Source organism: Dromaius novaehollandiae, chromosome 19, assembly GCF_036370855.1.
Source record: "Dromaius novaehollandiae isolate bDroNov1 chromosome 19, bDroNov1.hap1, whole genome shotgun sequence".
Taxonomy (NCBI): domain Eukaryota; kingdom Metazoa; phylum Chordata; class Aves; order Casuariiformes; family Dromaiidae; genus Dromaius; species Dromaius novaehollandiae.
Window position 1 is genome coordinate 5,127,083 of NC_088116.1, and position 19,430 is coordinate 5,146,512.

Consider the following 19,430-nt stretch of genomic DNA (forward strand, 5'->3'; position numbering starts at 1 on the left):
CTGAGTAGAAGCAGCAAGTGCAAGAGACATTACAGTGTGAATATTATCTGTCATATTTTCTAGATTACACTGGGAAAAAATTCTCAGACTTGTGTACTCAATAGATGGCATTTGTGTGGCTAGGTAGGTAAGAAATAGCAGAGCTAATTGGGTATTTCAGTTGTAATAACTGTAAAGCACTTAAATGCAGCATAAAATGCGACTTCTAGGCACAAAGGACTCTCATACTATTTGGCCTTGTGGCAAGACATTTGACAGCTTTGTATCATTTGCTATAATTTTTTTTTTTCAGTCTGTTACACCATTCCTGTCTCTGTGTAAACAGGTGCAACTGGTTTGTGTCCAGTAGGTTAACTGAGGACAAGTATAGTGGGGAACCGCAGCTAGTCATGTGGTGTTGTAATTTAGTATCAGATTGGTAATGTCTTACTTCTCAGTAAAATAGGTTACTTTACAGTGGGTATTGAGGAATATCAGCCTTACATTGTTACTGTAAGGCTGATGGGTTCAAGAAACATTTAGCCCTTGTTAAAGATTTCCTTGATTATATATCCAAAGAATATTGGATATACATTGAATATGAGATTTAGAAATTAAAAACCCACTGCAGATCAGAAAGATTAATTGCGTTATAGTAAATTAGTAGGAATATGCCTGTATTTAGGGATGAGGTTATATGATTTGTGCACCTTGATTCTTTGGCGTATTGGTGTATTACTGTGTTGTGATGCACTTGTAAATAGTAGTAAATCTGCTCAAAGTAACTTCATATGCTGTATTAGTGGTAGCAGTTTATTCTGGCCATATGTCTGAGGTATCTGGTTCTGAACAGACACCTGTGATGAATGTTAAGTAAATACTCATCTAGCTTAAAAACTCATTAAAATATTCCCAGAAATAACTTCATGATAATGAAATCTGAGGCTTGCATATTGAGTTCATGCTTCATCACCAAAATGCCAGCAATGTTCTGTTTTAGTGCTGAGAGACTAAGTAGCATTAGATGGTCTCAAAATTTTAGTTTCTGGCAGAAGTGAGTTCCCCTCCCCCCTTGTGAGATTGTAAAAGCCCGTTCACTAGTCCTGACAAAATACGGGAAACTACTGTCATCTCTTCAGTGACACTTCATAAGAAGGTGTTGAAGCATATGAGGTTATTTTATGGGCATCCTGTGCATTGCACTGTAAAGATGATAGTGAAGCTGCTGTTTTGCTTTTTTTCTGAGAAGGAGGAGTTTTCAAATTACACATGGACTGGATCATTGACGGTTTCTGTCATATAGTGGCATCTGAGTGTAGATCAAGTTCCAAATAGACTGATGATTCATTTCAAGCATTCTATGTATATTTAAAACTTATTTGACTGCAAATGTGAACTAAGTGAGGTGTTGTCGTTTGTGTTCTGTGGAATGTAATATTGTATTTATCTTGTGGATTTTTGGGAGGGAGTTGAATCAAAGCAGCAATAATACATTTCTTTAAGGCTTAGAATGATAGGTATTCATTTAACAGTGTCTTTTAAGATTCAAGTTATCTTCCTACTTTTCAATTTTATCTATTGTATTTTTGAAGATCAGAAGATGATTTGCAAAATTTTGTTTCCTGTGGAATTGGAAAGGGAGGAGGATCACAAAATAGTTTTCGTGTATTTAAAGTGCGTATTTTAATAATTTTTCTTTTGTGTATTAGGCCTCAGGAAAGGAGAACTGGATATGAACAGCAATTTCATCCGGGTCCATCTCAGACAGATCATGATTCACTGGAATCTAAGCGACCACGTCTTGAACAAGTTTCTGATTCCCATTTTCAGCGTGTCAGTGCAGCTACTGTCTTGCCTTTAGTACATCCTCTGCAGGAAGGGTTGAGATCTGCAGATATTAAGAAGGTAGAGACACTTTATGTTGCAATGCTGAAGGTGTAACTTCATATGTTGTGGTCGACTAATCAATTTTTTCAGTTGAGATGATATTTTTATTTGTTTGGGTTTGTTCTTTAATCCCTGAAATAGAATTCTGCACATTTTCAGAAAATGTGGTCATGAATCAGGGTGTTACTTTTTTACAAACAAACAAACAAAAAAGAGAAATCTGACACCTTAACCACAGTAAAGTGGAAGTCCTGTTCTGTGCTAGCTAGAGAAGAAGACTGAATTAGGAGCTGGAGTTCTGAGTTGCTGCTACGCTCTTAAATTGTTTAAACCTCAACTGCAAAATGATAATGGTAAAATGCATGGAATATTTCTGCTTTTTGATTCAAAACTTCTGGGAAATGCATGCAAGTTAATCTTTTTTCCTTTAGTGAATAACTACTGAATGATCAGGATACTCCCTTCTCCCCCTCTTTTTAAGTATCTGAAATGAATCTGTTTACATACACAGATTACATTAATTACACCTTTTACTGTCTTATTTGGGGTAAATCTTGGGCGCTGTAGTTTGGTGTGGATATTCTCAGTTGTAGATACTGAATTTTGATGAGTGCAATTCGTATAGAGCAGACAAATATCTTTTAAATTAATATGTGAACTCTTCTTACACACGCACCCTCTCCTTCTCCTGGGGTGGGAGGAGACATGACTCTTGAAGGTGTGTGTTAAATTTTTTCAGACTTGGATTACTTAAGAAAAAAATTGCCATATGGTTTCAAAAGCTAACAGGCACCAGACTTTTAAAGTAGGATACTTGTCTTGCTTTGTACTTGCCATTCCTTTTATCAGTTGAATAAATTATCTGTGAAATAAAGCAAAGTCATGTCAGCGTGTGATTTCTTAGTAACTTGCTCTGCTGCGTAGCAAAGATAAGATCAAAGAGGGCTTGCGATACCACACAAATGCATGCAATGTCAACTTGTTTGCATGTAACTGAATTTTTATCCAGGCACTACATATAGAAATCGACTGTCTCGATTTAGAAGTACACCCCAGTGTTATCTTAAGCAGAAGCAGAATTCAGACCCATCTTCTTTTATTGAGGTTGGCTTGAATGAGGGATGTATATACCAAGCTAGTGTTTGCCAGCTAAGGAGTCCTGTAGCATAATGATATAAAGACATAAACAAAGGCAAGGTACAACAGTGCTAATATTAGAACATGAAACATGTTGAAACATGCTGTTTGGAAACAGGCGACAAAGCATGATTAAAAACAAAGCCAAATGAGTAGTGACCTGTCCTCTCTGAGTTTATGCAGGAAACCAGTCATCATCCTGAGAGAACTAAACATTTATAACCACCTGGCTATTATACACGAATAACTCAAACTTTATCAAGCTAGTTATGGTTATGTTTAAGAACATCATCATGAATATATGTGCAGAAGATTGAGGACTGGCTCTAAAGTAACCATTACTTTAAAAATAAAACTTACTATTTACAGTTATAAAGATGTTTTTTTAAAAGGAGACATTTTGATTTATTTTAATTTCAAGGCAAATATTGAATTGTGCTGCTAAGTATTTGTAAAGCTGGACTTTGAACTTAGACTATTGTAAGTGGGCTATCACTTAATTCTAAAATATATAGAGTGTACAAAACCCGAAATCTTAAACTTTATCTCTATTAAAGAGCTACCTAAGTTAAAGATAGCTGGAAATTGTTATTAATTCATATATGAATGCATACTAGTTTGATTACTGAACACTCTTTCCCATGTTATCAGTATGACTTATTTCACTCATTTTTTTCTTTCATGAAAGGACCCAGCTTTTGGAGGAAAGCATGAGGGACCATCTTCTCCAATTTCTGGTCAACCTTGTGGGGAGGACCAGAATGCTTCACCTTCAAAGCTGTCAAAGGAAGAATTGATACAGAGCATGGACCGCGTAGATCGTGAAATTGCAAAAGTTGAACAGCAAATCCTTAAACTGAAGAAAAAGCAAGTAAGCTTAGCAGACACTAATGTTGTTATCTACTAGGGAAAAATGTGTGGAAAAGCTTCAGTGGTGGCGGTGGTGATTTTTTTCGTAACAAACTAAATGACCAAATTACAAAGTTTAAGTATACCATTATGCTAAAGTGTTTAAATAGATTAAATACAATCTAGTTTTAAATATTTCTGAAAATACGAGGAAGCCACCAAGAAACAGCAGAAGTAGATTGGGTTATATTTTAAACTTTTGTTAGATGACTAGTAAAAACAAGGCAATGTGATGACTATAGTTTCAACGTGGAAGATGACTACTGAGGGAGGGGAGGCTATCATCTCTCCTCTTTCACAGTTGGTGCAAGGGGAGAATCCCTTGCATCTCCCAAACCAGAGTTTGTACAAAAGGCCCTGGATCATCTGCTTTCATAAGGGCAAGAGATTGTAACATCTGGAGCTAAGGTCCACTTTGGGGAAAGTGTGGTAGGAGGGGTATTAGTGAGCAGAGAGAGCAGAGGACTAAAAGGGCAAATACACTCTTTTTTAAAGTTCTGTCCAGTGTAAGCAAAGGTTGGCAGTAGTTGTTGCCTTCCCAATAGCTGCTGTGGCTATCTAAACCCACCCTTCAATCTAAGCATCTGTTATTCATTGGCTGTTTATACAAAAACAAAGTCCTGGCCCACTTTTTCTGGTCTGACTTTCAAAGATCTCAGTAAAAGCGGTGCCAGGTTTAAGATTCACTGGTGGGAACTCTGTAGGAAATAAAAATTATGCTATAGGATTTGTTAACCTGAAGGTCTGTAGGTAACAAACAAACAGCCATCTGGATTGCAAGAGTAGTAGCTTTTTATAGTCTTGGAACATATGATTGCTTCTGAATTTTAATGGCCTGTAAAATGACCTTAATTAGAAAAAAACAAAAAAAGATGTTACTAACTACCTGGGTATGTGCTAATGATGCTTGGTGGGATTTTTTTGTTTGTTTTTTTTGTTTGCCTGTTCACTTTTCCACAAAATCAGCAAGTACTTCTGATTAAGCGTATCTTCTGTGAAAGTTCATTTTTGCATGTGTGTACTGTGATTTGTTTTCAACAAATTACAAAATTGAGTTGCTGTTGCTTTCAATAAGAGTTTATTATGGCAATCTGCAAAAATTTTAGATTTCAAATTCTTACGTGGCGATACAGGAAATCCCAGCTAGTATCGTAAGACAGGATGGATCCCTTGCATCAAAGGCTCGTTATTATGTGTTTGTTTTTGACATGAGTGAGGTATATTTACAATTCAAAAATGAAACTGTCACTGAACCAGATTTTTTTCATGTGAAAGCAAATCACAGGAGTATAATAGCTAGGGAAATAAATACAAGATTTTTTTGCTTGCTTGGTATTGTGATAATCTTGGAACTTCAGAAATAATTCACTCCACATATATTGATGTGAAGTATTTTTAGAACAATGTTTTCCATGGATTGTTAGAAGGACTTCTGTAGCTTTGTTTAAAAAATAAGACAGCGGTAATTTAATTAAAAAAAAAAAAAAAAAAGCAGCACCTATTAAGACTTCAATATATGTAATGTAGACAGCCCTGTGAATCACTTCCTCTGTGCGAAGGCAAGTTTGGTGTAACTGTTCTCCAAACTCACTGTTTTTGTTGCAAGTTAAATATTGATAAATTATAATGCCACAATGGCTTTAAATGTCAAACATAAAGTCTGATTCAATGCCGGTGAATCTCGTAAAGAGAATATTTGGTTTACCAATCGTGCAAAAATAGTCTTGTTATCATCCCTGTTGGTATTAAAACCATTTCATTCATTCCTTGTGAATTAGAAAGAGAAATAACAGGCACTACAAACTGTTGATCAGATGCATATTTTATCTCTGGTGACTAATTACTGGTAAGGGTAACATGGTGCGGATGGCTGATTTTCTTTCTCTCGTCTCTTAGCAACAACTTGAAGAAGAAGCTGCTAAGCCTCCAGAGCCAGAGAGGCCTGTCTCCCCTCCTCCAGTGGAACAGAAACACCGCAGTATTGTCCAAATTATTTACGATGAAAATCGGGTAAGCCTGCTTTTTAAGTTGACGGAGTGTGGTTGTGAGTCTTACCCAATGTGCTGAAATTCGTTATGTCTTAATTCACTCTCGTGAGGCAATTTTTGCTTCTTATGTTGTTTTATTGATTTCTACCCCTCCAACCCCGCATTCCACTTCTTAAATATTCATTTAATTTTTAAAATGAAAGATGCTTGCAGAACACTTTTATTCTGGTTCACAGGATCGTTTTATAAGCAGTCTAGGGAAACACATCTATGGCTCTCATCCCTAGATCTCTGTGTTGAGTTTTGTTTTGTTTTTGTTAATGCTTCAGAAATTTGTCTTGAATTCTTCTTTCTGCAGTTGTACCGGGGGACAGTCCCCTTTGCAGCTTTCATCTTCAAACCAGGCAGTTTAGGATAATTACTTTAATATTCAACTACAGTTGGCTAAAGTTTGGTTGAAGTAATAGGGCTAGGGTTCAGTTCTGAAATGTTTTGAGACCAAACAAACCATTCTGCCAGGGTAATATTATAATGCTCCCTTGATATATAATTATTTTGTACAGCTGTGAGTTCCAAAAAAATTTTCAGTTTTCAAGATTGAAATAACATGTAGAGAAGTTAGAATTTAGCAGAACACTTTCTAAAAATAACTACTTTGTGGGTTGTTTTTTCCTGTATTTTTCTTTGCGGGCATCTATACCCTTAGGGCTAGCACATAGAACTATTGTTATGGAAGAAGCAAATTCAACCTAGTGTACTGGATCATTTCAGATAGCCTTGTCTGCTGACAAAGGGCTTTGGAATGTTATATGGGCTTGGAATGAACTTGTGAAAGCTAGCCAGCTTATCCAGTGCTACCTCTGTTAGGGTCAGAATTACTTTGGGGTCTTCGCCTAGTGTGGAGGAAGGAGGACCTTTGACGTTGTCCTTTGTATGTGTATGTACATATTGATTCACACTCCCAGACTTTGCAAGCCGAGAGTTTTTGTCTGTCAATTCCATTTTTGAAAGCTGTACTTCATAGTGCTGGACACCTGTCTTCCTCTTAATTATTTTGCCGTGTTACATTTTAGTGCTTGTTCTTTTTGAAGCATGGAGAAGGTCAGGTCCTGCTTATACTCTCTCTCAACTTAAATACATGGAGATAAAGTAGTAACTGCAAAGTTCAGGTACAGGTTTCGTGATTTGCAGAGGCAATGTTGCAGAAATAGCTTGAGAAGGACATATGTGGTCACGCAGGCGTTTAGCAGCTGGCCTAAGTGAAAGATTTCAAATATACTTTAGATACACTAACTCCAATTGATTTTATGCAAAACGAATCTTATTTACAGAAAAAAGCAGAAGAAGCTCACAAGATTTTTGAAGGTCTTGGTCCAAAAGTTGAACTGGTAAGTTTTTGCTTTATTTTTTCTGTTGCCAGTGTTGCTTTCCACATCTGCATTTCTGTTGTGGTAAACAGATGTAGCTAGATGATAATGTATAAAAGAACATTGTATGGTGACTTAATCTTTCTGTCTGAGGGTGTAAAAACATTTTTTTTCCTTTGGTGCCTGTTTGCATTTGTTCTGAGCTCCTGTGCCTGCCTGTTTCTGAACCTAGGGGCTGTTTAAATATCTCAAGTATAAAATTGTGGGATCAGGTAGTGTAGCTAGATGTGAGAGAGTGTAGATTCAATATACGTTATGTTCTCCTATCCCTCTGAAGTTGCAAACAATTAATTTAAAAAGCATCCTCCAAGTAAAAGATGCATTCATCTGTACATTCATCTGTAATACTGTAGAATGCTGAAGAATGCAATGAAGTTTGTGGAGTCTCATTTTCATAAATATATGTTAGTGTGTGTTTAGATGCACTGACAGTTAGGACTTGAGTGATCTGTTTGACTGTTCTAGTCAAACTTTCTCAAATAGATTCAAATCTGTTTGAGAGAGAACAGATTTGAAATAAGAAAAAAATCTAAAATTCAGTTAGATACGTAAGTAGTTAGAATGGTCTATTTTTAAGTAATGAAATCTTTAAGTGTTTGAATATTTAAAACTTTAAGTCACTTCAGATTGCTGCATCTCACAGGCTGAGTACACTTGGCATAATAATAAAATATTATTAAAGATATTCCATATACTTTTAAATTTATATACATTGAAAGTACTAAATGTATTTTTTAATCCAAAATTGTAGCCACTTTACAACCAACCATCAGACACAAAGGTGTACCATGAAAACATCAAAACGTGAGTACTTAATATCTTGCCATTTAAGGTGTTTCGACTTAAACATACACTATTCTAAAACAAATTTTATTTTCTCTGATTGCTATTATTTCAAATATGACTGTATACTATAACCATATTTAAAAGCTTGCAGGCCATGTAATCTTCAGATTTTTATTCTGTACAACAGTGCTTCAAGACATGAACTATATCTACTGAAGGCAAAGGGAAACAGTAACTTTTCATCATAACTTAAAAGCAAATCATAAACCCTATTTTTAGGGGTTTTTATTTTTTAATATATATATTTTAAGTTATTTTAAGTTTGGTAAGGCTTACAGTCATTTTAGCATATTATCCCTTTAGCAGGGAGGAAGAACACCTAGCTTGAAGATGGAAGCTTTTGTCTATCTCTTCCTTATTCCAACCATCTTCGAGAATATTTTTGCTCAGATAAAATACAGTATTAGTTAAATGACTGTTCCATTAGGAATTCCCTCCATTTTCTACCCCTGAAAATGTGTTTAATAATAACCATTTGGCATCTAGAATCCATGTGTTTTTTTTTTTCCAGTAGCAAGTAGAATCTTGTTGTGCAGTTTACATTTTTTCCAATTTTGTTTTCCAGAAACCAGGTGATGAGGAAAAAGCTAATACTATTTTTTAAAAGAAGAAATCATGCAAGAAAACAACGGGTAATGCTACCATATTTTTGTAAAAAAAGAGCTCATTGTTGGTTTTCTGTATGCATCCTTGACGTACATTCCCAAATGTATTATGTAAATCCAATTGATGAGAAAAATAAGATCTTAAACTAAAATTCCATTAACTTATTTCTTGGGAAATAAACTGCAGGTTTATAACTTTGGCTTGCTAATGATTTGACTGAAAACCATCTAAAAATGCTATAAGGAGAAGACTATTCTTTCTTTTTTCTTTTTCTTTTTTTTTTTCTTTTCTTAAGAGTATGAATGGAAGAGACCCAGTGAAAGTCCTTAATTGTCATGCCTGGCCTCTCTTTGAACTTCTTTCCTTGTATAGTAGCTATAGTATCTGAAAGAAAGATCTCCAGTTCTGACAGCATTTTTAATCAAATGTGTGCATGCTAGATACCAATACTAACTGCCTTAATGCTTTCTCTTGCATGCTATTGTACCAAGCGGCATACAAAATCAAAAAGGTCTGAAAGAACATTTCATTATTAAGAAAAGCAAGTTAAAAATCAAATTTGAAGATTCACCATGAAAATGTAGTGAAGTATTTTCTTCCTAAGGTCCTAGTCTTTTCTTGTAGGAAGAGCTCCTGAATACTGAGGTTGGGGGCGTATTACAATTTTTCCAGTCCCATCCTGTTAATTAAAAACATAGATAAAGCCCGTTACCAGAAGATGTGAGATTTCTGAAAGGCAGTAGTAGTAATTAACCAAATGCCACTGTGATGTGTCAAGTAAAGAATTAAGTGTGGAATAGTTGAAACTTACGTGCATTCACGTAATCATCAAAATGAGAAGTTGTTAGAGCAGGAAAAATCTGTGTATTCATCCTCAAAGCCTACTCCTGTTAAGTGTACTGATCACGTAGTATATTTGTGTTTAGCTCAAGGTGTACTTTTGGAATTCAACAGGAACAGAAAATCTGTCAACGTTATGATCAACTGATGGAGGCATGGGAGAAAAAAGTAGACAGGATAGAAAATAATCCACGCAGGAAAGCAAAGGAGAGCAAAACAAGAGAGTACTATGAAAAACAATTTCCAGAAATCCGGAAGCAAAGAGAACAGCAAGAACGATTTCAAAGGTATTACCATGGATTTCTAATATTCCTTTAAAATAATTCTTATGACTTAATTTTTAAAATTATTTCTAATAGAAGTGGTTCAGCTTAACGGTAAGTTTTACGTTCATCAACTTATTCCTGAAAAAGAGTATTAGTGCATCATATAGTACAAAATGACATGTTCCTTGGTTCTGTAACTAAATAAGCTCACTGTGTTTCATGACATCGAGCTCAAGTTTCACTTCACATCCTGAGGACCTTCATAACTGTCCTTCCTTCTTGTCTGTCTGCTGTCTTGCATCTCACCCTTTCTTTTCTGTCACTGACAGCTTTGTCAGCAATGCTAGCCTCATCAGTTTGCCTTCTTCAGCTTCTTTACTGATACCCAAATTGTTCCTCCCCATGCCTCACCCCTACCTCTGCCATCAAACTCATGTTTGCCATGAGCAGTATAGAAAAATGGCTAATTAGCAAAAGGTAGTTAGGTTGTGATGCTCAGTGAGACTAGGAATGAAGTTATTCAGGTGCATAAAGTGGTTTGTTGAGTTGGACTTTAAGGTAATTAGAGCTTCAGCTTCATATTGGCATGCTCATTTTTGGCCTACAGACTAATTTATACTTAGTATTTTTCTGTCATTAAGTGTCTATATTACTCTTTTGTTTCATGATCCCTATATACATTGGACTACAAAGTCAAAAATCACTGGACTTTGTTAATTAACGATTTGAGTGATCTTTTCTTGAACTTGCCATGAAGGTTTTATTCCAGATAATTTTGAGACATTTGTTAAAGGCAAATTGTACAAAGAATTTTAAGATGAATGAAGTGCAATCCATTTGAGAATTCACTTTACTTAAAGCATCACCTACAGTACTGTAGATAAGAATCAGGTCAAGTTTGATTCAGTTGTGTTCAGATCAGTTTATCTAAGTCTCTCTGTTTGAAATTATTTTAATACACCTTTGAGAGTTCAAGCCCCATAAAGATTTCATCTCATTATCTCTTCTAACCATCCATCTAAATCCCATTACTTCAGAAAACATGGGAAAAGCAAATAATTAGCAATGTATCGTGAAGGCTACCAGAGCTGGCTTCTGTGGATCAAGAAAAGTGGAAAAGTAACTTGTTAGAATGGAAACAGCATTTCTATCTATAAGAAACATTTACTTTAAGAATGTTTTGTGTCTATGTAATTGTAGGCTACTTGGGAAGGGACTGTCCCCGTTGGTTACATTTATGTTGTCTAGTGCAATGGGATCTTTGTCTATAGCTGTGCTTGTAATGGTATTGCCATATAAATACTAAGGGATTTTGTCAGATTTTATGCAAATTGACTAATTCAGTAAAATCCTTGAGCAAATGAAGGCTCTGAAGATATTTTGTCTAATTATCAGTGATTTTTATCTCAAACAGTTTGTTAAGGACCCACATGCTGTAAGATGATATTATGATGTTCTTAAGTTTAAAGATCATGAGCTGAAAATTCTTCCAAATTATTTCTCTCCTCATCAGTTCGAAAGTTAAAATTTTTCTTTTGTTAGAATAAGTCTCTGTGCTATGTTGCTAACTTGACCAAACTTCCTTCTTTGAGAAAATAAACCAAAAAAGCTGTCTTTCACACTATCAGTTATGCTAATTAAGATAACTTTTGTGCCACTGATGCATGTTTCTCATACTTAGTAGAAGTATACTAATATATCTAAAAAACTGCTTGCAAATGGAATCATCGGTAACACTCCTTTTTTGATGTTGACTCAAGCACACTCTCCTTGCTGAGCTTTGCAAGTTCACCTGTAAGACTAGAAAGTTATTTAAAAATTGCAGTATGTAAACTGAGTTTGCATTCTGAGACTCCTTAAGAAAGAACTTCCAAATTAACTAATTTGGGAGGCAGGTAACACTATTTTAAAGACTTTTGAAGATTGTCATTGTTGTGTACAAAATTTGAAAATATAGCTGTTTTTCACTTTACTACTACTTTTTTCCATCTAATTTTAGAGTTGGTCAAAGAGGGGCTGGACTTTCAGCAACTATTGCTAGAAGTGAACATGAGATTTCTGAAATCATTGATGGACTTTCTGAGCAGGAGGTGAGGCTACTGTCTATACGCTGATATAGAAACACAACAAATGACTCTTATCCTTTTACTGACAGTGAAAAGTCTCTTTTAGAGGGTTTGCTTTTTTGATAGGACAGAGGTTTTTGGGCTGGTTTGAGAGAGTCTTTGTGAACTTTGTCTTGAAACAGGTCTAACATACGTTTCTTTTAAGGGTTATAGTTCCTGGTCACATCTGTCCTACATTTTTCTGGTATGTTGGTGCTCATTGCGCACTTGCTACAATCTAGTTTTTTTACAGCTCTAAGAAACATGTGAAAACTCTTCCTTTCTAAAACTCTGGATTATTTAAGTTTTTCATAATGTGTGACACTATTTCCTTTAGTTGATTGTGTAAATGTCATTGGGATAGTGACAATTTCTAGAAAAGTTAAGTAATGGAGAAAAAGATTTTTCAAACTAGTAGTAAATGTATGCAATGATGATGCTTTGAAGGGTTGTTTTAATTCAAGAACTATAAACATTAGTAGCAACTCTTCTTATTTGCTTTCTCTTTATTCTTTGCCTGCAGAACAATGAAAAACAAATGCGTCAGCTCTCTGTCATTCCTCCCATGATGTTTGATGCAGAACAAAGACGAGTAAAGTTTATTAATATGAATGGTCTGATGGAGGATCCCATGAAAGTTTATAAAGACAGGCAGTTCATGAATGTCTGGACCGACCATGAGAAAGAGATTTTTAAGGAAAAGTAATGGGCTTTCTTATCTCTTATTTTTATTACATTGCAAATGACAGATAAACACCTAAGCCCTTAGTAAACATCAGTTAAATCGGGAGTGCTGAAGTTTTTATGCAGTAATATTTGATAACATTTTCAGTTGGATGAATGAAATATTGCAAAAGTTTTAGACTTCTGCATTTATTTTTCAACTGAGTAGACTGCATGTGCATTTAGTCCTTAGATAGGAAATTCTCTAAAGTGCTTAGTTTTCTGGTAAGATTAAAATGAGAAGAGCAGGTATACCTTCTCATTATATTAATCAATAGCTAGTTTTAAGTGTTTAGATCATTTTAAATGTGCATAATTTAAAAACTAGCCTTTTTAGTCTAACTTCAGTTGTGGAAATCAACGGCTTGCTGGTAGAACAGGTTGTTTGGAAGACTGCTTTGCTTCTTTGATCATGAATTATGTTGTCAAACTTAAATAATTTCTGATTTATAAAAGGTTTGTCCAACATCCCAAGAACTTTGGTCTAATTGCTTCCTACTTGGAACGAAAGGTAAGACCTCTTTTAATATAAGTAGAGCCTAGGGTGGGATCCCTAACTTTCCAAATGTAAGTCACTTATCCCAGCAACATTTTTTTTCTTGAAAAAATTTGTAATTCTAAAAATAAGTTACTGCTTTGATAGGATGTGATAATACTTGATCATTAACACAATTGGTGCATGCAAACATCTAACAAGACTTAGTAAAATGACACTTCTGACAGTAGTAAAAGAAATAGCACTTTATTTAGTTTTGATCTTTTTTTCTTTTTGAAGCAGGTAAGCTTCTTTAACCATATCACTGTTTAGATACTGATATGATTGGCTATGCTGAGCCACTGCGCTAATTCTAAGGAACCTTACCTGCACCTTTCAAGTCAATGGGATCCTCCTGCTGGCTGAATCAGTCAGAGCTGATTTTGTAGAGCTGGTGTAAAAAGTAATTGAAAATTAGGATTTGTTCAGACTTACAATAGAGCTTCTTGGATGCTTATGGCTATTATGGTAAATAGAAGCTTTCACACCTGCAAGTTGTCTAATATAGATTAAAGTATGCAGACTGAAGTAGGTGAGGGATCTTTTAAATACAAGAACCTTGCGTTTAGCACTGTATAATTTTATGCATGGTTTTATTGTTATAACTGTGTGTGAATTCACTTCCCTACTGAGCAAACAATTCCAATATAGTTGTTAGTCTAGGAGATTAACAGTTTGAAGTGTTGAATGAGGTTAAATACTAAAAATATATTTTCTGTAGGAGTAAAAACTAATTTTTTCTTCTTGCTTTTTCTCTTCAGAATGTTCCTGACTGTGTACTGTATTATTATTTGACCAAGAAAAATGAGAATTATAAAGCCCTTGTGCGAAGGAATTATGGTAAACGTAGAGGAAGAAACCAGGTATTTTAAGTTTGTGTCACTTGAATGTCATTATTTTATTGCTTCATATTTACAGCTGTCTATAATATCCTATGTAGCAAGCAAGTATATTGTATGCATGAAGTGGGGCGGAGGGGAAAGAATAATTCTTTTCCTTTACTGCATTTTTGCCATTTTTAAATTTAAGAATAGGTTCTTGATAACAAGAGTGGTTCTGGTTAGTTTATTTTTAATTCTGTAGAGTATATTCTTCCTTTGCACATTTGTGACTTTTAATATGACAGCTCATTTTATTTGGGGATCCTGCCATAGACATTGAGGTCAGATCCATCATTAATCCTATGGTGGAGCCAGCGGAAATTAGGCAGAACATGTGACTTGCAGTGGAAAAGATATAATCACTTCATAATGTCAATGTTTGTCAAAAAGCAGAAATTAATGGTGGTCTTTATTTGGTGGTCAGGCTCAAAGTCAAACTGGAACTTAATAGCAAGAAGAAAGAGACCAATTTAATGCATGCAAATTAAAAGTTCTGCTGATTCAGGAATTCATTTGGAAGTTTTGGAAGTCTTTGAAGAGGAAAAGAACAGCATGTTATGAGGAATAAATATGTTTGGGCTACCAGGGTCGATGTGGAAATCGGAAAACAAAGAAAATTTGAGAAACTTTTTTTAGAAAGTGGGAAGAGTGCTGTGTATTCACTGAATATATTTCTTACTCTTCCTGTTCTGATTTTCCCTTGCACCTAATGGACATTTAGGAAGTACTGGAAATATAATTAAAGATATGTCAGTAATTAGATAAGTAAAGAGGGTCATATATTAAATAAAGCACATGAACAGAGTACTGGATGTAAAGACCAAGTCTGCAGATATTTTGAATTTTGTATCCTTAACAGCTAGAAATATGGGTAGATCCAATGTGCTGGAGAAATACCCAGTGCTTTGTTGGAGCTGAAGCTGTGGTGGGGCTGGGGAGGTTCCTATCAAATTCAGGGTTTTAGAAATCTATAATTATAGAATAATTGCAAGTAAAAGACCTTAAAATCTGATAAGTTTTGGGTAATCAGAATTAGTCATATCCTAACGCTGATGCCGAAGAGAAAAAAAAAAAAAGATTGTTGAGACTTTGAGGTATTGTGACTGCACAAACCTGACTTAAACTGCAGAACAGCGACTTAAGTAGACCTTAAATTTAGGGTCTAGATACACTGCATGAGTTGCAGTAAATATCTTGAATACATATCAAAAAATGGGACTACTATAAGTTAGATAAAAGCAGGAAACTGTATTTTTAACATCAATGATGGACTAACCTGTTTATTAAAGCAGTTATTGTAATCAAATATTGTGGGGCACAGTCTTTTTGCCACAAAGCACTGTTCCTCTCTGTGCTATGCTATCAGCCCTTTTTAGAAACAAATTTTCTCCTAATTTATGTATATTTTGAAACGCATTGACATGTCAATGTTCGTAATACTTCTGGTCATGTTAAATTGGCACCTTGCCTCAAACATGTTTCTAAAATGAACATGTGAATCCTCTTTCCTAATACTGTAAGTTTTATGAGTCTCAGTGAATATGCTATTTATATAAAAGAAAATTACTACAAACATTTCAGTTGACAAGTTGGTCCTGTTTACTAAGAATGGTCAACACTTTGCAGTTCTACAGTACTATTGTACTTAAGGCTTTTAAATTATGGCCTGATATTCTAAGGGAGGAGATCATGTCACAGAAGGCTTATTTCTCTCTACCACACAAATTATGGATTGCTTGGGAGGAGGTCGTTTTCATTATGCAAAGGATTTAATTGGAACTTCTACTCTGACAAATTGTTAACTGCTGTAATGGGAGAAAATACTTGAAACTTATTCTGTATTTTGCCAAAAATCTTGCTGGACCTTTTAATAGAACAAGTATATTGTTATGTGACCGGTGATGGCAAAAGATTCTGAATTAAATTATGGATTTATGACAAATAATAAGAAGATGAAAATAAATGAGGCTCGTCCGAAATATGTAGACAATCACCATGAAAACTAAACACAGATAATGCTGCTGTTCCAAGTGGCTTAGTTTCATATGCCAGTATAAAATCAGATTGGCGTGATCATAGTAAGTGTACTCATGTTGAGCGATATCTTTGCCATATGGTGTTCTACTGCAGCTCTTTTAAGAGGTGAGGAGACATAACTGCTGCTGAGCTGTAATAGGTTGTAACTTCAATTTTGAAGTATTCCAAAGATCGTAACTGTGTATTTAAATGTCTTTCAGGATCATTACATTTTAGAATATTGGAACTGGTAGAATTTGAAATTTGTATAGATTTTTTCAATCCGTAAGTTATTTGACTCTTTCTTGAATAATGCATAGAAGTTAGAAAGATTTTAATTGCAGCCTTGTATGCTAGTATATAGAATCATGAAGTTAGCTAACTGTAAAAGGGAATGGAAGGTGCTCTGTCAGACTTTGTGACTGTTCCTGTGAATACTGATTTATATGTAAATAACTGCAGATATGAGTTGTCCCTTTAGAACCTGCTGTAGTTGCTCATTGGACTCAAATTACTTGCTCTTTGAATTTTAGCAGAGTTGGAGGTCTTAGTTGCTAGTCATTGATCCATATTAAGTACTACAGCAGACCCCTGAGCTTTTTGTGTGAGGAACAACTGCTGGACAGACTTGTGTGCCCCATCTCAAGGATATATATACGTGTCAGACTCTTGCAGATCTGAAGAATGTGAAAGTGTACCTGCAAACTCAAGGGAAAAGCTCTGCGCATTCAAAATGTGGGACTGTTACCTTTCCTGAAAGCTTAAATTTAGTAGTATTGTAGTTACAGGATATTTATTAGTAAAATTAGTAACAAGGAATCATACAGCACCAAAATTGTATTTGTATTTCTCACTTTTATTAATGATTAATTAGGTACATGTGGGACAGATGCATCAGGCTAGTCGTGAGGAACTTGGGAACGCTGAACTGCCTTGCTTGGCAGAGCTTTTACCTTATGGCTGCAGAAGGCAGTTCATCCCCGCTCTCCCTCCTCCAGCCCAGCTTTGCTTGAGGCTGATATTTTTCCTGTCTCTGAGCAGCAACCTGAAACTTCCTTGCTTGGCAAACACCAAATGTGTAAGATTTATGGTGTGCTGCTCCAAGGTGTGTTTACACCAATAGCAGGTGCTTCAGCACAAAATCTGAAATCACATATTTTTGTAAATTAGAAGGTCAGTGGGTAGAGTATTGCAGTGGAGGAGATACTCATCGTGGTAATGATGTTGAAATCCTTCAGAAAAGTTTTTAGTCTGTACAACTTGACTTGAGGTCCGGTGGAGGCTTTTACTTTAAAGAACTTGAACACTGGATTACAGGCATGTAAAGTTAAGTATTGCATTAGAATAGCTTTTTGTCCTTAAGTAGGTCTAGAAAGTAACTTTTATAAAATGCTGCAGAAGCCCTTCCAGAGTGCTCACAGAGGCAACTAAACAAGTGTGTCTTGAACCAAAAATGCCTTTTAAAATGGAGAGCAAGTTTCTAACATAGTACTAGAAAAAAGAGCAGCTATAAGAGCAAACTCTGCCTTTAGATTTTCAGCTACTTGGAAGTGATAATCTCATAGTTTTGTCTGTCTAGTAGTTTCTTTGAAATGGTTTGTCCATCCAAGTGGATCCTTGGACATTACAGAGAACAAGGAGTGCCTGCTACTGAGGCACAAAAATGGACAGTTTAAGGGGTTATTGATGTACAAAATGGTCTGTCAGCCTAGAGGAGAGACCTGCAAGAGCACTGAGCACCCTCCACCTAGCCGGGAGGGCCGTTGTTTTCTTAGTTTGATGAGTGGGTATCGGGAGTTTATGGAGCAAAGGTTTTGTTATAGGTTTTGTTATAGATAATTCCCTAAATAAGTCGTTGAAGCACCCACTTTATTGATTTAGCTGAAGGGCTGGACAGTGTTTGAGGGAGGGGGGTTGCTTGCTTGCTTGTTTCTTGGATCGCAGGCTCTCTAGCTAACGTTTTTCACTGGAAATCCGGCAGCAAAGCGGCCTTAGGGAAGAGGCACGCTTGCTGCCACGCTCGCGCGGCCCGCTCGGCACGGCCGGCTGCCTGCGGCCGCCCCGGCCACCCGGCCCGGTGGCAGCTGGCGCAGCCCGGTGATGTGACTAGACAGAAATCCGCCGGGCAGCGCGGGGGCCAATCGAGCAGCGCTCGCGGGACTCACCTCGGGCGACCCCGGGAGATGAGACGCTCGCATGGGAGATGGGAGCTCTTCCGTAGGCAGCTTAAGTGGCAGAATGACACAATTTCCTGGAATAAACACGTTGCTGGGTCAGGCAGCTCTGCTGGAGAGCGGTGTGATGTGGGCGCTCTTGTGGCTTTTGTCCTTTTGAATCTTATCCTGAATTAAAGCCCGTCCCCCTGCCTGGATAGTAAAAGTTTTAATCAACAGATGAATGTGCAGGTACGTCGCTGACTGAGGCTTCAACTGTTTTAAGGTTTGTGTTTAACCTGCCCTTGACCTATTTTGATCATGCATGTTAAATAAATTCACTGCGGAACAGAGAATCCTGTTGTTGACAGACTGGAGCGTTGAGTTAGCCAGGCAGAGAGAGCAGGGGACGGATTCTCAGCAGCTGTTTTACAGTTAGGTTATATGTAAAACATACAGAGTGTTTCTTTCAAAAAAATTCAGTCTCTTTCAAAATGCAGTTTGTTTAACTCCTTGCTTTTCAGGCCAATCTGTGTAGCACAATGGAAATAATTTACCTCGGCATGTCTTTTTGACATTTTGTTTGAAGGAATTTTTGAGGATAGCCAAGTAATGCCAGTATCTTAAATGCTAGTATTTTGCAGCAAGGTAATAAACAGCAGTTAGTGTTTGGGGCATCCGCTCCAGTTCACATAATTAAAATGTCAGAAACAAGTCCTTTTTATGACAATTTCCAGCCTCAGCTTTGTTAATGAAACAGTGACACCTGCTGCTACACTTAATAGGAAGGATCCTTTCTATTAGAACAAACAAACAAACAAACAAAAACTATTTTGAGGAATTTTTCAGTGGACTAGAATATCTGGGTTAATGCAGTCCTTGAACGATAATCTTCTAGACCTCTGTCCTTGTCCTTCCTTGAATTGCCAAGTGTGCTTTAGGCATTTGTTTAAAAGGTAGCTTTACATAAATACGACAAGTATTTTGCATCTAAAGTTGTTTTGCAGAGTCTAATGCCCAGTAAGGAACAACTCAACCCTGCACACACCGGGTCTGAGTGCATAGCATCTAGGTGTTGCAGCGCTGAATTGACTGAAGTTGCTTGTTCAACCCTTTCAAGCCCCATCTGTGT

General features: G+C 36.2%; 1 protein-coding gene across 7 annotated transcripts in view; it reads left to right on the forward strand.

Moving 5' to 3' along the window:
* The window catches only part of NCOR1 (nuclear receptor corepressor 1), a 74,350-nt gene that overhangs the window by 18,278 nt on the left and 36,642 nt on the right, over positions 1–19,430 (forward strand). For all 7 annotated transcript variants that reach the window (XM_026101376.2, XM_064523208.1, XM_064523209.1 and 4 more), the window contains exons 5-15: positions 1,689–1,884; positions 3,692–3,874; positions 5,809–5,922; positions 7,232–7,288; positions 8,079–8,131; positions 8,739–8,805; positions 9,734–9,906; positions 11,885–11,975; positions 12,514–12,692; positions 13,170–13,224; positions 14,010–14,111. In XM_026101376.2, the coding sequence (XP_025957161.1) occupies positions 1,689–1,884; positions 3,692–3,874; positions 5,809–5,922; positions 7,232–7,288; positions 8,079–8,131; positions 8,739–8,805; positions 9,734–9,906; positions 11,885–11,975; positions 12,514–12,692; positions 13,170–13,224; positions 14,010–14,111 (1,270 nt within the window). The remainder of the gene's footprint in view (positions 1–1,688; positions 1,885–3,691; positions 3,875–5,808; positions 5,923–7,231; positions 7,289–8,078; positions 8,132–8,738; positions 8,806–9,733; positions 9,907–11,884; positions 11,976–12,513; positions 12,693–13,169; positions 13,225–14,009; positions 14,112–19,430) is intronic.